Genomic DNA, 20,486 nt, shown 5'->3' with positions numbered 1-20,486 from the left:
TGGATTATTCTGATTATTTTGGCTTAGTTTTTGGAGCAGTCATAACGAGTGTCTTATCTTATGAAATGCTTCACATTAGCTATTGTTTGCTTAAAAATTCAGCAGAATTTGTTTCTAGCAGGTTATATAAATCAAGCTTTAATAATCTTGAACTTCTTGTCTGCAGCAATGCGTTCATCCTGGTCAAAATCACGATGGGTACGATGGCTTCAAGTGCAAACCAACAGCTGAATCAGGGAAGGAGAGAGCTTCTTAACAGCAATCAGACGCTCAACTTTGTATCTAAACCAGATAGTATCTGCTTTCAAGGTTATCTCTTCAACGATCAATGTGTAGCATTAAAAATTTCTTTGCTCTTTCCCCAGTTGGTATAAGCTCAAAAAACTTGCTTAAGGATCAGCAGAAGAGCTTCCTAATCATGAGTTTAACACCCGTGGCAGAGCGAGAATTTTTGGCTGAGAAACACTGGAGTCACCAGCCCAGGTCTGATGTTGTCGTGCCTTGTATAATTTTTGATTCATTATAACATAATTTTGAACTCTTCTAATGAAAACATAATTTTGAACTCTTCTATTGAAACTTTTGATGCCCACATAATTTTGAACTCTTCTAATGAAACATAATTTTGAACACTTCTGATGACCAGCATATAAGACTTGCTTCAAAGCCGCAACCCTTGGTTCAGCATGAGTATGATCATGTGTGGCTCCAACTAGTTGAAACACACGGATCACAAAATCATACACGCTTTAAAGGAAAATGAGAAAGAAGCATGAAAATGACCTGCCTGCTCACCTCACTGAGTTCACTCATAAAGAACTGCCAAGAATGATATCGCCAATGTTAAAATGACCGCGATAAAAGCAACTGCTGTTGGTATCTTCCCTTTGTCCTTACGGATGAATGCTGCTTCATATATGGGGAGGCTGAGTAGCACCATGGATCCGCACAAAGTTGCTTGGAAAAACAGGGGATCCAGAACTTCAATTCCGTTCACAACCACTTTAAAAACTAGTGCTGCCAAGCACACTAAATTATGGACTGAAACTGTTGTGAGCAATATGAACATGGGTGATGCAATTCCAAACTCCATGATTTCGTTCTCATATCGAGCTGTTGCATCCGCATCCACAACCTTCGATGTTATTGTGAATTTCATCTGCCCCATGCCTATAAGCTTCAACATTGAGTCAAGGAATGCAAAGAAGTAGGATGTTACTCTTCTAATCATCCACATTCGTTGTCCGTTCCACCAGAACTTAAATGTGCCTCCTAAGCACAGAAACTCCACCAGACTGTATCCATATGTGCTTATGATGACATATACAAAAGGTATGGACCAGAGAGTAGATATCTGGATCAACAAATTGCCACACATTAGTATATGCAATATGTCTTGTTTGTCAGTATGATATGACCTTTAATATTCTTCTACTTCATGTCATGTACAAAAACCACATCAATGGGATGTCATATGGAAAAAGTTCCTGCAACTCATTTCTTTGAAAGAGTCCAGATGAGCCGATACTTAGAGAGAGGGAGAGAGGTACCTTAGGAAACAGAGAAACGTTATTTAGGAGGCAAAGTGAAGGTGCAATTGCATAACACAACGCTGGCAAGGAACTGGGAGCCCAGAGGCCATAGATGCTGTAGCACATCTGAAGGCCGAGGCTTATCTTCCCCTTCCCATATACAAAAGTGCAGTATCTGGAGAGGAAAATTTGAAAGTTTCCTTCAGCCCACCTTTCTCTTTGAATTAAGGTGTCATTCAAGGTAGCCGGGGCGACCCCTATGAAAGCAGCCCTTTTCGGATTGAAATAAACAGATCTCCACCCTCTGCACTGTATTGCAAGCCCAGTGATGACATCCTCCACAGGACAACCATATTTCAATCCCACCTGCACAAAACCCAAGTTTTGTTGGACAAAGAGATCGAGCGAGAGAGAGAGAGAGAGAGAGAGAAACCTCTGTTCCCCACATAGTGTTCTCTTCACTGGCACAACTAGTAAGAAATTTTCCTCTTTCTTCCAATACATCAGCACTCTCCAAAGACTTCTTCCATGTCCTTCCATTAAGATCTCCTTTGAAATCATCACTGTACTTTCTTCCGGTGAGACAATCTCTCCTATGGAAGCATGCGCTCCCGATATACATCATTCCCTCAAATCCATCAAATCCATATGAATTTACCTGCAAAATGCACATATTGCAGCATTAACATGACTCCTGCCCTCCTCGTTAGGGTTCTGCGGAGGACCCTCAAGTTGAAGAACATTAGACTTCGACACCCACAGTGTTCCAGTTGGCATAATCCTGAGGATTCTGCCTTCCCACAATTCAACAATTACAAGAATATGATAACAACTATAAAATTCGCTACGGCGGGTGTCCTGCCACCTCATTCCAGAGAGAACACAGTTGATATGGAAGACAGGAAAGCACCCATTTGATTTCTCAAAAGTTTCAGTGCTACTTTAGCTGGTAGACAACAATGACCGAGTCGCTCAGGCATTAGGATTCAATTGAATGGGTCAAAGGATATTCTACATTGGTGCATTTCAAGATGATTTCTTTGGTAAGTCCAACAACAGAAAGGGGAAATTCTATGCAAAAAAGTAAAACAAAAAACTAAAACAAGTATTCTGGCGGGATACAATCATGTTACGTTCATGTGCAGAACTAATGCACATAGAAAATGGAGGACAAAATATACTATCAGAAAATTGGGAACAACGAAAAGAAACTAAATCAAAATACAACCGATTAATTATGTGTCATTTCTTCTCATTCACGAATCCCTTATGGGGTGTTTGATTACAAACACCCCCTTATGGACGGCAGCAAAAAACATCTTGGATGCCACCCAAGTCTCACCAGGGAGATGCAATACAGTATTCATAATCGTATCCATTGATACATACACCACCCAACCATCGTGAGTATTCCCAGTTAATATAACTTGAAAATCGTAATTGAGTTGCTTTTATATATCAATGGCAAGTTAAAGAATTTCTTACCTCATTGTAGGAAAGTAAAGAAGCATCATAAAGATCATTCTTGGTGACGTTGAACTTCTGAGGGAATTGAACAAATGCAGTTCGGCTTCCCGTCCTTTCGTCCATGAAGAAGCACAATGCATCTCTTACGGATTGTGAATCATTGGAATACATGTCACAGTCCACATTGAGTATTATGGGAGCATTGCTGATCTCTGATGATACCCTTAACTGCGTAAATCAGTAAAAGAATCTAAATCAAAACGGTAACTATTAGGGTTATGAAACAAGTCAAGCTACTCGTCGTTCAGCTCGCTCGGTTCGGTCCACAAAGATGCTGTTTGAGCTTAAAGAAAAATGAACATGCCATGCTCGGTCTAGGTGCATTTTGCATGAAACCAAGCTAGCTTGGGTTCTGCTTGTTTAACTCTATGCCTGAATCAGCTTAAGCACGGGTAACTTCACTCGCAAACTGAACCAAGCTTGAATATTGTTCCTTCGGTTACTCGGATCACAGGTTTAGTTGACCTAAGTTGCCAGGGAAAACCTGACTAATTTTTTTTAACTAAGTTGTCATAACAATCCTGACTTTATTTTCTATGTAGGGTCATGAAACTGAACCATGTTTAAGTAGGGTTAGGCATCGGACTAGCTTGCAGCTTGTGCCCATGGCTGTGGCATCATTCCGGTGCAGCCAGCCAGCACAACCAGGTAATAATATATATATATATATATATATATGCTTGACTCAGAAAATAATTATGCTGGCTCAAGGCCATATTTCACGGTCCGGCCTGACTCCTCATGAATCGAGTACTTAAGGATTTGTTTGGCATAAGAAAATATTGTGATTGTCTAATTGAATTTATCACAAGATAGATTCATGAGACACTCACAAATGTTGTTTCTACGGACAACAAACTACTCCCCGATTCCGAAGATACCAAGCCTTTATTGAATAATGGGTTGGATTACTTGCGAGTGCATTCATAGCTCCAGCCTTGAAATGATGGGGATAGGTGGGCCTCTTCTCACGGGCCATGTACACAAGAGTCGGCAATGGGCACCGGTCAACGTCTACTGCCTTTGAGTCTCCACCACCAATTAGTATCTGAAATTAAAAAAGAAAAAAAGCAAACAAAATAAATTGCGGTGACGATTAATGGTGCTGCAAAATAAGTTGTTGCGTTTAATCCGGTAGCCATCTTCCTGTCTACCTTGAGAATGGAAGGATGATCTCGTGAGTTTGTTGTTGGATTCCAGTCAGAGAAAAGTCTTTGGTGTTCTTCACGAATCTCTGGTGGAACTCTGCCTAGACTGACAGCACTTTCAATACGATTCGCCATGTCTTCGTACAAGCTCTGAAACATGTAGCAACAATCATGGAATGTATAAGAACCAGCTACCAATAAGAGTAGAGCTAATCATGGTTCTTTATTAAGATCGAGAGATCGAGAGAGAGATCGAGGGAGAGAGAGAGAGACCTTCATGGTCGATAACTCCTGTGAAAAGGTGAGGGGCGGAACAGCTTCGGCGGAGAAGAATGCGGCCGGCGACCTGGGCTCGATCTTAAACTTCCGGCAGAAGGGCAGCCAGTGCTTGGAGAAAAAAGAGGCTTCAAGGAGAGCATACAACGTCAAGTCGGAGCCGCCGTCGTCAGAAAGATATACGCTGAGCTTCTCCGGCGGGTAGTCGTACGCCATAAGAGACAGCACTGTGCCGATGACGAGCAACGGTGGCTCCTTCCATGGATCTGCAGTGCACACGAACGCGTCCACCCCTGGCAGCTCCTCTTCGAACCTGCTTTGAACCACGAAAAAGTTTAAACTGTGACTTCGCCGCAAAAGTCTGCGACAAGTGAAGCCGCCTGATGGTGGTCAAGTTAATTCGGAGGAGGTGAAGAGCAAACTTGCCGGAGCGAGAGTCGATCCTTGAAGGTGGATCGGTAGATGGGATCCCACCGGACGGCCTGATTCATGATCCAATATAGAACAAACCACAGCTCCGAGAGTGTCATGGCTGCCCACAGAAGCCTTAGGCTCAGGCTCTCATGGGGGATGTTGGTTACCCTGTAGAAGAGGACGGCCACCATCCCCGCAAGGTTGATGCCTGCCAACAGTCTGTACATGCCTCTTCCTCTTCTTCTTCCTCTTCTGCTGCTGTGCAGAGGAATCTCCTCTCTCCTTTCCCCCATCTCTCTCTCTTGCTCTGTTTTTTCATTGTCTACTGTTCTTTATGTATAAAAAGGGTGTTGCTTTCTGGCTCTTCGCATGGCGAGAAGCTCACAGGATTTGCCAAGTTATTGACTCCAAAGTTTGGAATTTACTAGACTACGACTTTGTAACAAAGCTTATAATTTTCTGGCTACAATGATCCGACATGGGCGGGCGGCTGACATCTCAATTCCTCCTGTCCTGTCCACCCAAGTTAGTACAGCACCAAGTTTCTATTTTTCCCTACGTGAGATGTTTTTCAATTAATAGTTTTCACCTTTTCAGTTTTTCGAATTCATGGTTTCCATTTTGAATTTCTCAAATGCACCAGCTTTATGTGCTTCAATTTTTTCATCCACATAATCCGCGGTCGCATGCAGTTAGAGGAAAAAAGGAAAAAAAAGAGGAAAAGGGTAAACCTTAAACGCAAAATGAGTGAGTTTTTTTTAGAGACTGTCAGTAGTAATAAATTGTTAGCACATTGTTATTGTCCTGTAAATCTTTTATGAAATCCTTTAACATGGGACGCTTTCATATATTAATTGGGAGGGAAAAAAAAAGAAAAAGATTTAGTAGACCTTAAAAGTAAAATGGGTGAGTGGCTAGTAATAAATTGCTAATGTCCTGTAAATCTTTCATAAAATCCTTTAACATAGTACGCTTTCATATATTCATTGGACAATAGGAAACTATTTTTGGTATCAAACAACCTCTAGAAGAGATTTTTATGCCACAAAGAATAAGGTTTTCTATAAGCTCAACAAAATTTTGGTGGTTAACTCTTTAATTCTCTAATCCAAAGCAAATTTTGAAATTTTATAAAGGATTTGTCTAATCAAATTAATTCAAATAATTTGAGTCGTCTCCCTAAATGGGGAAGTAGATTGAAGTTTAAGTGTTGAGTAATCTAAGTTGATGAATGTACAATAAATTCACACAAGATCTCGATTTGGCATTGTCTGGACAGTGAGAAGTCGATTCATCATATCAGCTTTGCTAAGAAGAAGACTCGACCGTTAATTTTTTGCACTTATAGATAGTGCTTGTTCTGTCATTCTTATTCAGTTTTGACAGTCGGGTTGAATCGGACTTGTCCTGTGCAAGGAAGTCTTTTCTGTTGACAGGGTGCCCTTTTGGGCCACATGTCATGTAACTTAATTGTCAATTTAATAGTATGATAGTTTTAACCTTTTTTATGGGTGTCATTTCTCAATTAAAGTTTCTAAATTTTGACAGCACTTTTTTAATTTTTATATAAGACAAATGAAATTTTCATGTAAATTTTTAAATTTTTTTAAGGGTGCCAGGGCCCTACAGCCCCATCCTTGGCTCCGCCTCTGGGTGCGATCCTTCGGAGTTATGCCGGCCAGATTTTTCTTTTCTTTGTGGCCTCAACATTCGAGTATGCTTGTAATCTTGGTTTACACTTTCATTGGGTCACTAGAAAGAATGTATTAATATCTGCACAATGCATACGCCTGTATATATAACCAGTTTCAGTTCCAGTTTTACCTGTTGATTTCACGTTATTGATACGGGTGATTTATTTTCCTTTTTCTTTTTTAGTTTTGAAATTAATATAAAGTGTCCATCTTGTTTTAATTAAAGAAATTAGAAAAATACAAGCCAATACCCTGCGCCCTTGATCAAACTGATAAAGTATTCACATTGCCTGTTCATACTTTCACTTTCTACCAAACAGGCACAAGGAGGAGATGGGGTTGCCGAGGAAAAGGTCTAAAATGCCCCTTTCATGACCATTTACAAATTAAAAAAAATTAAGATAATGATATAAAAAGCGCAGTCGATGAAAGGATAAAATGGGAAAACTGGGAAAAAGGAAAGCCCTTTCGATGACCCCACCAAAATTCCCCACTCCAAAGCACGTAAACAGCGTGGCTTCCGAAGATTGGTGAAGTGTTTAGGCTCCTCGGGACAAGGAGTGCCGGTTTCGTCTTCAAGGAATTAAATTTGTTCTCATTTTCCGTGTTATCTTTTTGTTTGTTGCCAATCCATGTGGCTCGATACAGCGACAGTTCGAGGTATGGAGTTAAAATCTTTTGACCATTTTGGGCTAAGTCAATTATGGTGTCTGATATATATATATAGCAGCTGCTGTTGAGTTTTCTTTCGCTGATAACTCAAGTTTTGCTGTAGAAAAAACCTTATCCAGTGAGAGTTTTCTCCCTCTATCTATCTATCTATTAGCTGGAATGCCTTAAAAATTTTCTCCTTCGCCTGAACAGAGACCCTTTCCTTCTAACAGCCGTTGTCTCTAGCAATCAATTGACGTCCTTAAGAACTTCTCAAGTTCCATAAGCGAAGGATTCCTCACGATTCCTAACCTTATCGCGAAATGGGTATGGAGGATGGAATTGGTAAAATTGCACCTTGATTAAGCGAAGAATCACGGGATATACTTTTAGGATGCACCCTTTTTGGAGGAGCACTTAGAAAGGCACATTTTCAAATGCTTCTCCTGTCTAATCTAGCAAAGACTCCATCTCCATGTTTTTGCGATTGTTACAATTATCTCGTGCCATGGAATATGGATCGTTTACTTGTTTGAATTGCAAATGAGACATTTCTGCGATGCCCTTCTGAATTGGATACAAGACGTGAGAGACATGTGACTTAAATGAAGAAACAGTCTCTCCAAAGAAAACGTCCTTTTCAGGGTACCTTGTTGCAGGTAAATGAGATATTCGAGAATCATCACATGTAAGATAACATAAAGCCCTCCTTGTATTATTAAATGAAATACATTTGCTTTGTATGGGAAAAGGAAATCAAGGAAATCTTATACATAAAAATCAAGTGTTCATCAACCATGCTGCAGTTCACTGTCAGCGTGCAGCTAAGAATGATATCATCAAGGCTAATGTTACAGAGATGGAAGTAACTGATGTAGGAATCCGTCCCTTGTCTCTACGAAGGAATGCTGCTTCATAAATGGGGAGGCTGATGAGCACCAAGAAGCCACATAATGCAGCTTGAACAAACAGGTCATCCAAAACTCCAATTCCTTTCTCCACCACCCTGAAAACCATTACTACCCAGCACACCAAGTGATGTATAGCAAGTGTTGTGGGCAATATGAACATGGGCGACGCAGTTCCGAACTCCATGATTTCGTTCCTGTATCGGGTTTCTGATTCCGCATCTGCAACTTTGGATGTTATTGTGAATTTCATCTCCCCCATGCCTACAAGCTTCAAGATGAAGTCGAGGAATGCAAAGAAGTAGGATGTCACCCTTCTCATCATCCACATTCGTTGTGCATTCCACCACATCTTAAATGTACCTCCCACACATAAAATTTCCACCAGACTGTACCCATAAGAACTTATGCAAACATATACAAAAGGTATAAGCCAAAGACTGGAGATCTGCATTAAGAAAATGTCAAGCAAGATCAGTTCTACCAACGTTTATCACTATATAATTAACTCATCACAGAACATAAATTGCAGTCTTTCTGAACAGACCAACAGTCTACATTGCAAATTAATAAAATGATCTGAATCTATACATATACATATAGGATGCCACCATGTCATGAACATGAACATAGATTTCCTCTGTTAGAAAGAGAGAGAAAGAGAGAGAGAGAGAGAGCGAGAGTCATACCTTGGGGAACATGGGAATTCCATAGAGGAGGCAAAGTGATGGCGCAATAGCATAACATAAAGTGGGAAAGCAATTGGGGACCCACAAGCAATAGATGCAATAACACATCTGAAGACCAAGGCTTATTTTTTTAGGGCCGCAGAGGAAAGGTGAGTATCTAGATATTAAGATCTGAAAATCTCCTCCAGACCACCTCGTTTGTTGAACTAATACATCATTTAGGGTAGTGGCAGCAAGCCCCAAGAAAGCAGCTCTCTTTGGGCTGAAATAAACAGACTTCCACCCTCTACATTGTATTGAAAGCCCAGTTATGACATCCTCCACTGGACACCCATATTTCAATCCCACCTGCACAAACCCCACCTTTTGATTTAGATATAGAGAGACAGAGAGAGGGAATGAGGAGGAGAGAGAGAGAGAGAGAAAGGGACCTCAGTTCCCCATAGAGTGTTCTCTTCAAAATAACAAGCAGCAAGTTTCCTGCTTCTCTCTTCCAATTCTTCAACCATTCCCACAGGCTTGCTCCACATCCTCCCATTCAGATCTCCCTTGAAGTCTTCGCTATATTCCCTTCCAGTAAGACTCTCTCTTCTATGGAAGCAACCACTCCCAATATACAATGGCCCCTCGAATCGATCAAGTCCATAAAATTCAACCTGGAAAGTTTTCGCAGTGATCAGCGAAGAAGCTCTTTCTGCATTGCAGTATCGGGTAAAATAAAAAGAAAAAAACTAAAAAAAAATAAAAAAAGTGAACTTTTTAAGAGATCACAAGTGAATTCACCTACAGTGCAGATTGAAATTGAAAAGGGGTCGGATCCAGGACGACTGAATATATTGAAAATACAGGAAAAGTGAATGACTTGGGCATTAGTCACCTCGGTGAAGAGTAATAACGACGCATCATAGATGTCATTCTTGGTGATGTTGTCGAAACGCTGAGGGAATTGAACGAATGCAGTTCGGCTTCCCGTCTTTTCGTCCATGAAGAAGCACAATGCATCTCTTACAGATTGTGAATCGTTAGAGTACATGTCGCAGTCCACATTGAGTATTATGGGAGCATTACTCACCTCGGCCGATACCCTTAGCTGCTCATTACATGCAAGCCAAAGAAAGCGAGAATTATTTTTAGGAATGAGAATGAGGATGTATGAATACATATGACATATATTTAGGAGAAAAATGTGAATAAATTACCAGGGCGTTCATAGCTCCAGCCTTGAAATGATGAGGGTAGCCAGGCCTCTTTTCACGGGCCAAGTATACAAGAGTTGGCAATGGGCACCCATCGACGTCTACTGCCTTTGAGTCTCCACCACCAATTAGTATCTGAAATTAATCAAAGAAAAGCGAGGATATGATCGAGTTTTCAGAATTATAAACAATGTGCAGCCAAAAAAAGTGTTTCTTGCGTTTTAGTCCTGCTGCCAAAATCTTCCCGTCTACCTTGAGTATTGCTGGATGATCGCGTGAGTTTGTGCCTGAATTCCACTCAGAGAAAAGCCTTTGGTGTTCTTCACGAATCTCTGGTGGAACTCTGCCTAAACTGACTGCACTTTCAATACGATGCGCCATCTCTTCGTACAAGCTCTGAACCATGTAACGCAATCACGAGAATGAGAACAACAACCAATAAGCATAGAATTTATTATGGCTCTCATTGAGAGAGAGAGAGAGAGAGAGAGACCTTCATGGTCGACCATTCCTGCGAAGAGGTGAGGGGCGGATCAGGATTGGTGGAGAAGAATGAGGCCGGCGACCTGGGCTCGATCTTAAACTTCCGGCAAAAGGGCAGCCAGTGCTTGGAAAAGGCAGAGGCTTCAAGGAGGGCATACAACGTCAAGTCGGAGCCGCCATCGTCCGAAAGATATACGCTGAGCTTCTCCGGTGGGTAGTCGTAGGCCATGAGAGACAGCACTGTGCCTATGACGAGCAACGGTGGCTCCTTCCATGGATCTGCAGTGCACACGAAGGCGTCCACCCCCGGCAGCTCCCTTTCAAACCTGTTCACTTGATCAAAACCATTAATTATGTACGCATCTAGTTGCAATTTCATTTGGATTTTCTCATTGAACGAAACGGCTGAATTCGAATTCCAATCAAATATTATATTATATCCAAACGATTGAGTTCCCAACTAAAGTCACTTTTGTAATAAACTTGATAGAGCTTAAAATTCATCAATTATACTTTATTTGAGTTGGAACTAAATGCCAGATTACACCTAAAAAATTTCGACTTCCCCAGTACTAGTAGGCTTACTTTTGCAGTCCGTTTGGTGAAGCAAAAATTCTTCGGACGTTATTCTTGTGACTCTTAAAAAGCAATCAAGAGATATAGAACGGAAAATACTAAAAAAAAAAATTGCCCAGGTTGAAACGGGACGATTTCCAAGGAGGTGGCAGGTTCCAAACCGTCCTCTTGTCGTTTCTTATATTTTTTATATTTTTTTTGCGGTGCATACCTGTTGGCACAGATCTATAAAGTAAATCTTCACATTATTTCAACAATCTGATGTCCCACAGCATTGCCCTTTTACAGAAAAAAGAATAAAGAATTAAGATTTTTGGTGAGAGTGGGGAGACCACCGTCCGCAAAGAGCCGAAGCTCTCACCAACTTTTGGTCCATGGAAAACACAGAGTACGTTTTTGTTGTCTCAAGATGATTGCTTACTCCTAGCAATATTCAATCAAAATGATTGGTTTCTTGCTGTATCGTTAGTATTGAAAGTTCTTGTTAAGCTCACGTTGAAATTGGGGCCAAACTAGTTTTCTTTGGGGGTTGGGAACTGGAAAATGCGCTGAACTGAGTCAATGAAATTCTTTCACTCGACCACCCAAATTGCAATTAAGAAAAAAAGTCAAATAAATAGAACTAAAACCTTAATCCCATTCTTTGAAACGTTGAGTGCCTTTCTATGAAATTTTCAGTGAACAAGGCCCGACCACCAAGATCTAGTGAAGCTCGACGAAGAAAAATTTTAAAAAAGAGAGGCGGTCGCCGGACTTTAATCACTTTATCATTTACAGAGCGGTCGAGCAAGAAGACGAATAACTAAGAAACGACAAAACAAAATGCCTTTTCAGAATTTACTCCTGTTGTACCAACTGGTACAAAATGCCATTTTAGGATTTACTCCTTTTTTCTAAACAAGTGCTTGTTTAACGTGGATCCTGTGCTATTTCCTGTGAAGCACCAACTGGCCCAACAAAGGGGCAATGAGGATTCATAACTCTGTTTTTTTATTTTTGTTTACCAAAAGTTTTGACGTTTCTGCGATAGAAACTAGAAAAAACAGTTCTCCCCTCGTGTTCATGTGCGACATTGTAGACACTACTAAATTTGGTCGAAAGACGAAGATTGATTTTTTTTTTCTTTTTTCTATCGAGTTACATGCATGCCGAAGGAAATTGTACCAATTAAAATCATGTCATCTGGTTTTATGATGTTTATCCTGCAATACGAGAAATCAAGTTGACGTGATTGATCTAATGTTTTCTGCAAAACTTGTAATATAATCCTGAGCCTCAGCGGAGAAATGAGATCCCATTTCCTGTGATCCTGATTTTGATTTTGATTCTCCATTGGCTTACAACAGTAGATTACCACGTGCAGAAGTTTATTACAGCGAAATAGAATTATGAAATTCCTCAGATGTAGTTCAATAATCTTATAGTCAAGGTAGCCCATGAAAGAAAGGACGCATACAAAGAAAGCTATTTGCGATCAAAGACAGGAGTCACAGGACCAACCAAGCAACGCACTCTTACCAGGTGTCCAGCAGTTTGATGGACCTAAAAATCGATCGCCCTAACTAGGTGGATAGATGAAACTGTTACTGTTAAAAGGAAGAAAAGCAATTAAATGCAGAAGATGTTCAAACTAAACAGAGATTTTGGTCAGGAACAAATTTGATTCAGAAAACAAAAAGAAAACTGTAGAAGACAGCACTTGTTACTTGACCAGAGTGAAGGACACGGAAAAGCAAAAGGGTACCTGTTGGAGAGCCGATCTTTGGAGGTGGATCGATAGATGGGATCCCAGCGGGCAGACTGAGTAACAAGCCAATAGAAACCAAACCAGAGCTCAGAGAGGGACATGGCTGCCCAAACTAGAAGCCTTAAAGAGGGGCCTTCACGGGGGATGTTGGTGGCTCTGTAGTAGAGGATGCCCATAATCCCTGCAAGATTTGAGGCCACAAACAACTTGTACATGGTTCTGCCTCTTGCTCCTATGCTGCTGTGCAGACTCATCTCCTCCCTCCCCATTCTATCTCTCTCTCTCTCTCACCTCTTCCTCTTCGGTCCTACTTAACCTTCAATAAAAACAATGGATACGGTTGTCTATATAAAAGAAGGACGCAACGCGGACCCAGGCTCCTGACATGCCTGCTTCTAAGCAGACACTTTGGAAAAGTTTGTGGCTTCTTCCTCTTTGTTTTGCTGCGTAAATCCGTCGCTTATTCATTTATTCCCAAATTTCTATAATTGCTTGCAGAGTCTTAGGATTGCAACTTCTTTCTGTAGCAGCTGAATTTTCAAATAATGCAGAATCAATATCAAGATTGTCTGATGTTGGCTGGCTAAGATGATGATGGCAACGGAAAAGTCGCTTCTTTTTTCCGGTCCTTTTCCTTGCCACGTCTGGTGCGTGCGTCTTTTTTACCCCTCTAACATGATGAATGCCGTCTAACTTTTCATGCTTCTTGGTTTGCCGTCAGAGAGAAGTTCCAACTTCAATGAGGAAATCGAAAAAGGGTCGTATGTCATTGCTTTTCTCATCAAACAAAATTGCTGCACATTATTTTGGACTTTCACCCTTGCGATTCTTTTATAAAAAAAAAAGAATTCACTTGCATGCCACTTGTTACTATGTAAACGAGTAAATAGACAAATAAAAACAAAAAAAAAATCTCTCTTCTTATAAGCTCTCTTTTACCTTTGTCAAAAGGTCAGTTTTTAGTATACGATATCCATTTGACCTGACCAAAAACTTATGAAAGTTCACCATTTTGTTAGAATCATTAGATTTTTAGTGCCTTTTTCTTTAAATTAAAAAATTTAAAGGAATTCATATTTTCAAAACTTATTTCACAATAACCCTGGACAAGTAAATCCCCTAATATTTTTCCACTCTTTCAGAAAATGTTGGTCATGTATGTGTGTGTGCGCCTCTCTCTCTCTCTCTCTCTCTCTCTCTCTATCTATATATATATATATAGGACTATAAAAGAGAACATGCTAACGGGAGATGTAAGGAGAATTGTGGGTTAGGTTGTCAATTGTCTGGGTTGCTAAAATTGTAATTGTCAACATGTACTTTCTGATAAGGCCAGAATGGATGGAATAGTGAATTTGACTCAGCTGCATTCAAGAGTTTTTCAACATTTTCTACCGTGGGATCCACCAAGAGCTTTGGACTTAAGATCATAAGCTGGAATCTTGGATTAGTGTTCAAATCAAATATCTTTTTCCTTATAGTGTTGCTTCCCTTGGCTTGCGAGAATAGAAAAAAAGCTAGTCGCGTTGAATACTAAAAGCTAGAAAAGAAAACCGATAAGCAAGCACAAGGAATACTGAAACATTGAAATTATAGAATTCAAAGGTGAGACTCAATCACCGAGCCTTAACGAGGATATCACATTAGAAAGCTCAACCAATGGAAATGGCCAAGTTAAAAATTGGCAACGGGGTCTTCAGCCATTTCTAACTAGGATTCACATTTTCCTCCCACTCCCTCTCTTTCTCTCTTATTAATGCCAATGGTACCTTTTGATGATCCACGTGTTACAGATTTTTTGGCTTTTTTATTTTATAATTTAGATGTCTCGTTATTTAACACTTCTTTCATTAGGTTCTTTACTCTTTTTCATGTCAAAAGATATGATTAATTTCATGTCTTGTTCTCAATATGATTACTTTTCTCTATCTTCTTTGTAGGACAAGCTTTCGATGTTCGCTTCTTTCAGAGGATGAGCGATCGATTTTCTTGGCACTTTATTCTATCCAATGGCATCAGTATCACTGTTACAAGCCAGAAGGAAGGATCCTGGCCCGTCCAAATACCAGCTGACACTGGACCGGGATTGGCCAAGAAGCGAGGATTCAGCTTATATAAATTGGGCATTTAATAACCTAACATTCAAAAACAAAGTTGTTCATACAAGTAAAAGAAGGTAATTCAAAAGAGAGTCGATACAATGGACAAAAAAACAACTTTTTCGTTTCCTTAAAAAATATAACGCAAATATACCTTGAAGAACAGCCACCCTCAACTCAAATCAACACTCCTCATAATAGCACCCTCCAGAATCAAACATAGGACATGTTTAATACCCAACACACAACCCAAAAGCAGTTCCCGCTACTACCATATATATATATAATAATAATAATAATAATAATGCAGATGCCAATCGATCAACCGCTGAACAACCAAGCACGATCTTAGCTCTACAGGTTAATACTCTTCCACCCCAGAACAGAATTTTCTTTGGCTCAGAAATTTTGTTTGGCGAGGAAGGCACAGGTCGACCACCGCACTTGATGCCAACAAACGTCCGCGAGACGTTTCTGAGGAACTTTCCTGCTCTGTAAGGTGCGTTTTATGGCTCTTCCAAAGTTTTGAGAGCTGTGAGCTCTCCATTTTTTCTTCCAGAAAATTTTAAGCTGCACTACAGCATGAGATCTTTTCTCAAGAAATATTTCATGCTATCAAATGCCCAACTAGTAGCACTTCCATAGGAGCTCCATTTCTCGATGTAGCCCATGCTTTCCAGAAATGAACGCGACGGAGAACTGCTTATAAACGGGGATCTCCTCCCAATGTAGTAGGACGTGCCAATCTTATGATCGATTAATGGGGGACGAGGAGAAAGAAGACAAGATGCACCATCAACGCTTTCTTTATTCACGGATCAACCCGACGTTACACATACATAAATGACCCAAAAAATATGTGCAATTAGAATGAAGATAACTCTAACTACAGCATGTCACTCTCCTCCCAAGCTAAATTCTAGGAAAATAAGATTGTTAACTTCCTTGTTTTCAGCGCTACCTTTGACTATGCTTAAGCTTCTGCCTCTTTGCCTCTTTCCTCTGCCGTTCTCTCCTCTCTTCCTCTTCAATGAGGGCAAGTTCCCTCTCGTCCTCCTCTTTTGCAATCCTTGCACTATAGAAGCAAAAGACGAAGAGTGATCAATCAATCTGATAGATTGGTCCATGCAAACAAATTGCGGATTCAGCAGACAGCTAAACATGTCCTCAAAACTTATGGTTTATTTAAAGATTACAACAGCCTACCTCCGGCCTTCGCAGATGCCTGAACAAATCAAAATTACGAAGAACTACCACTAACATGCCTGAACAAATCAAAATTAAGAAAAACTGCCACTAACATGAAGTTCTACTCGGATACTTCATGTTTGCTTCAAAACGTTCAACTGACATGCTTACTGGAGGACAAAGAAGTTCGATGAAAAGTAAAGGGAAGATCAAGCAAATCATTACCTTCTCCTTTCCTCTGCTTCAATGCGGTCAAAACCTACTTCCATGTCGCTATCATCCTCATCAACCCCACCGTACCTACGAGGATCATACCTACAAGTGACAATAACATGGTAAGAAACCATAAAAACACGCGGTAAAGCATCTCGTTGGAGAAGCAAATTCCTGAACAACATAATGGCAGACATTCAGACTTGGACAGACAAACCAGCCAAATTCCAGGATATGCACACCCGCTCACAAAAGCAACTTCATTTAATTATTTGGCCAAAATAACACAAAAACACTCACCTAAACATTTGCCTGATCATACTGCGGTAATCCCCCCCATCACCATCTTCTTCATCAGAGTATTCATCTGCACGCCTCTTCTTTGTCTTGTTGCTGCTCATAGGCCGTGATGGAAGTGGCTTTGAGAGCTTACCATTCTGAAGTAAAAAAATTGGAGTCAACAGTAAAGCAAAAGAGGAGAATCTGTTTAAGAGAGCGAGAAAGAAAGAGAACCTGTTGTTTTATAGCAGTTGGACGTTGAGTTGCCACCTTAGCAGACATCGATGATGTGGGCAGTAAAGATGTCATTTTAGCAGTTGTTTTTTCAGCTCTCTGGGGCTGCCTCTCCTGCTCCACATGCCGCCTTTGGACAGATATCTGCTGCTTAGGCAAGGATGTTTTTGGTGCACTACCAGAAGGATTACTTTGGATCGTAGCATGAGCAGACTTCTTTCTGTCCAATATAGCACCCTGTGACCTCTGATCTGATACCTTGGTAACCATAGGCCGGCCAGGCCCATTCCCTGCAGTAGTGGCTGGAAGCTTTCTGGGTTCACCATTCCTTACATTACCAGCAGGGAGCTTTCTGCTTTCAGCATTCTGCCCGTTACTGGTATGAGAAAATTTCCGTTCACCATTCCTTGCATTACCAGTGGGCAGCATCATGTGCCCACCAGACGACTTGAGTTTGCTTGTTGAAGCACCTTTTTCTGCACCGATTGTGGGCAGAGATCTACCAGCTGAAACTGTTTGCTTTCTATCATGCGCAGCATGCAGCAGGTTGGCAGGCTTCTTGCTCTCTGATGGCTTCCGATTTGCAGCGACTTGGCTTGGCCGAACATCTTAGACATCAGAGCGACCTACATAAGTCCTTCCTGTGAAAACATAAGAAAGCAGAAAACAAAGATAGTCGACATAAGGGCACCATGACACACCAGAAGTTGGAACAGGTTTCTTTTGAACAGCAGGCTCCTTTGCTGGTGCAGGAAATTCTGCATCCCCTGACAACAGGAATGAATAATCTCTTGCTTCTTTAAGTTTCTCGATTTTAGTCTTGATCTGCAAGTGCCATGAAGTTTTCAAGGTACACATCACTTCTTGTAGGGTACTTAAAGATTAAAGAATAGTGGCAATCATCATACCTGATCAACAGGCCTACGTGGCTGCTTACTCTGAGTGGACTTCGTATTTGCACTTGGAATGTGCCGGGCATTCTTGTTTTGCTGTAAGCATTAATAAGTGGGTCAAAAGAACAAAAAATCTGGAAATTAATTATCATACTCATGTGCTCATACCTGTGAAGAAGCCTTTGGTCCACTGGCCGAAATGAGATGCAAATCTAACATTGCACGGCTTTCTTCAATCACCCTTTTTGCAACAACTGGCTGAGAAGGTCCAAAAAAGGAACCAAAACTGCAATGATAATATTCAGCAATTTCAAATTTGAAACTTGAAAAGGCATAGCTACTACAGTATCCTGTTAATTTGAAAAGGACTAGCAACAAACAGAACCGAGATATAGCTGGAAAGCATTATTTGCCACATGATTTCGTCTTCGTAGACGGGTAATCACTAACCAGAAGATTTAGGTCAATCATAGACCCACAAACTAAGCATTTACAACAGATCCTGACTAAGAACTAATAAGGCACATAAAAGAACAACGGCCGTTGTGACTCCATGCAAAAGAACCAGCCAACAAAAAACATGCAATGGTCAGGCACCAAAATAAGTGCCAAGGAAACTACTAAATAGAAGGACCATGATCAAATTCTACACGAAAGCATCTTAGTTTCCAAAAAAATGTGGAAAATCAGATGCAAAAGGAGGAAAGACATGTGCAGTACCTATCTCGAGCAGGTGTTTTCTCTTTAGTGGAGGCCACAACCAAGCCATTCTTCTTCATTTTCTGCCTTTCAATTTCCTTCAGTTTTTGCCTCCTTTCTAGATATTCTAGCTGATCTTTGGTGAGCTGGGGTTCTTCCTCTTCATGATCCTCTCCTTCATATTCAGCTTCTTCTTCTCCGTCCTCTTCATACTGTTCATCTTCCTCATATTCATCCAAATCTCTATCCCTCTGCTACATGCCAAATTCGTCAAAATGGAATCATTGTCTGCCATAATATGTTGTGTACAACCAAAACGAAACAAAGAAAAGGGTTAGGGTTGATATGTCAAACTCTAAATCTGCTTACATATATATCAGATCCTCTCATCGTTTTATAACCACAGAATCTTCTGAACTGATCTTAGATCATGTGCAGCGTAAAAAACCTGGTCCCTGTACATGACAAATCAAGTAGAATGTTAGAAACAACTAAGTAATGGAAAACCAGGTGTCCACTCATTTGAGAAGAACATTTGCTAGTGCAACAGGTTTTTACCTGTGCTCTAGCATGAACTGTTCATATTAGACGCAGGATTCATAACATAATATCGCTCAAAATTAAACAACAAAAAGGGTTGACAACTGGTAGTTTAACGTATACAAAAAAAAAAAAAAAAGCATATCCGCAGAAATTCCCAAATCCAATCCCTAGATGTCACCTGAGAACCCTAAAGACCGTTAGGTAAAAAAAAATTAGCAAACAGGAGAAAAATTAGAGCCATGAAAAAGTGGGGAAAAGAAATAAGACGCCAGAATATAATCATTTCCTCTAAAAACTCCCCAACACAAACCCTAGATTCCCACCGAATAGCGCAAAACTTGCGTTATAGAACAATTAGCGAGCAGAACAAAACCACGAAGTTCTACGAATACACAAAAAACACCTCATTACAAGCAGCCTCACATAAATTCCCAAACATAAGCTCTAGATGCCCAAAAAACCCTAAATTCCACGACACGAGACGATTATCAAGAAGAAAAAAGAAGAAGAAACGGACAAGGGAAAGCGAAAGTGGGAAAGAACGGGGATTACCGGAAACGCACTTCGCCAGAGCCAGCCGTCGCCGGGGGGGTGTTGAACGCTACGCGAGAACCCGCGGAACGCAACAGCAATGGCTTGAGAGAGCAAGAGAGAGAAGACAGCGAGAGAGCCCGAGAAGGGCCAGAGAAGGACGACGAAGATTTATAGGTTTCAACGGGTCGGATCTGCATCGAGGTCAAGATGACTCCGGATCCGAACGAGAGGCGGGCGATGGCCGAATGGTAGATGCTGTCGAAAGTGTGAGAGAGAGCGAGAGAAAGCCTTTCTTGAGCCTCTACAAAGCTCCGATAGTCTTTCATTCATGTAAAGATAATCATATTTCCCCAGCTCCTTAGGAAGATAAATTTTCCATAAAAAAATGCTTTCATTTGGCATTTGCAGCCACGTTTGGAAAACTATGAAGATTTTTAAGGGCCATTATTTTTTGTGCATAAAGAGAAGATGCGCTAGGAAGACGGCGTTTTTTTTTTTTTCTTTATTTTTACTTTTCAAAAATTATGACCAAAAGGGCACTTGCGTTTGAGAATTAACATGAAACTTTGGGTGGCTGTTTGATTAAGTTTAAAAGTTTGAGCGGCCATTTGTGAATCGGAAATGAACAGCTTTTCGTCATTGTTGCCTATTTCTAACTAAAAGAACTGACATTAGGGGATGCCCAACGAGTTGGGGTTGATCACCAACCGAGTTCAGATCAGCCTTATTGGGTCCAGGAAAGGAAATTAGATCTAGATAGTAATGACTTCGAGAGTAAAATGTGGTTTTGTCGCTTTTGTGATCCAAGCTGAAATCCGTCTCGATTCCGGCAAGGATCTGACCCGATGTTATGTGGATCCATTTTGGAAGTTCAAGTCCGAGCTTGGGTCTGAACGTGAACACCCTATTGGGTCAGGTCAGGTTGAATAAATGTTAAATCCGAACCAATAGCCGATGGGTTCT

The 20,486-nt window shown here is 40.7% G+C and overlaps 3 protein-coding genes across 5 annotated transcripts; all 3 read right to left on the bottom strand.

Annotated features, from left to right (window-relative positions):
- Positions 1-639: 639 nt before the first annotated feature.
- Positions 640-5,208, bottom strand: LOC116249782 (cellulose synthase-like protein E6). The gene is made up of 8 exons (XM_031623046.2): positions 4,910-5,208; positions 4,481-4,796; positions 4,214-4,357; positions 3,976-4,107; positions 3,018-3,227; positions 1,966-2,190; positions 1,551-1,898; positions 640-1,354 (listed from the first exon to the last, which is right to left on the bottom strand). The coding sequence occupies exons 1-8, from the start codon at positions 5,188-5,190 to the stop codon at positions 806-808; spliced, it is 2,205 nt and encodes a 734-aa protein (XP_031478906.1). The 5' UTR covers positions 5,191-5,208; the 3' UTR covers positions 640-805.
- Positions 5,209-7,931: 2,723 nt separating this feature from the next.
- LOC116249781 (cellulose synthase-like protein E6) lies at positions 7,932-13,155 on the bottom strand. 2 transcript variants are annotated; one of them, XM_031623044.1, is made up of 8 exons: positions 12,839-13,155; positions 10,529-10,844; positions 10,288-10,431; positions 10,039-10,170; positions 9,627-9,929; positions 9,271-9,495; positions 8,840-9,187; positions 7,932-8,598 (listed from the first exon to the last, which is right to left on the bottom strand). In XM_031623044.1, the coding sequence occupies exons 1-8, from the start codon at positions 13,108-13,110 to the stop codon at positions 8,056-8,058; spliced, it is 2,283 nt and encodes a 760-aa protein (XP_031478904.1). In that variant the 5' UTR covers positions 13,111-13,155; the 3' UTR covers positions 7,932-8,055. The 2 variants fall into 2 exon arrangements, with proteins under 2 accessions (XP_031478904.1, XP_031478905.1); XM_031623045.1 differs by having other exon boundaries at positions 9,717-9,929.
- Positions 13,156-15,728: 2,573 nt separating this feature from the next.
- LOC116249783 (uncharacterized) lies at positions 15,729-19,682 on the bottom strand. Of its 2 annotated transcripts, none has more exons than XM_031623047.2 (10): positions 19,542-19,682; positions 18,816-18,901; positions 18,468-18,700; positions 17,916-18,033; positions 17,763-17,843; positions 17,556-17,679; positions 16,855-17,462; positions 16,642-16,778; positions 16,354-16,443; positions 15,729-16,015 (listed from the first exon to the last, which is right to left on the bottom strand). In XM_031623047.2, the coding sequence occupies exons 2-10, from the start codon at positions 18,834-18,836 to the stop codon at positions 15,898-15,900; spliced, it is 1,530 nt and encodes a 509-aa protein (XP_031478907.1). In that variant the 5' UTR covers positions 18,837-18,901; positions 19,542-19,682; the 3' UTR covers positions 15,729-15,897. The 2 variants fall into 2 exon arrangements, with proteins under 2 accessions (XP_031478907.1, XP_031478908.1); XM_031623048.2 differs by having other exon boundaries at positions 18,468-18,697.
- Positions 19,683-20,486: the final 804 nt, after the last annotated feature.

This window comes from Nymphaea colorata, chromosome 3 (genome assembly GCF_008831285.2).
Source record: "Nymphaea colorata isolate Beijing-Zhang1983 chromosome 3, ASM883128v2, whole genome shotgun sequence".
NCBI lineage: Eukaryota > Viridiplantae > Streptophyta > Magnoliopsida > Nymphaeales > Nymphaeaceae > Nymphaea > Nymphaea colorata.
The sequence above is the reverse complement of the archived record's forward strand: the minus strand, read 5'-3'. Positions and strand labels throughout refer to the sequence as shown.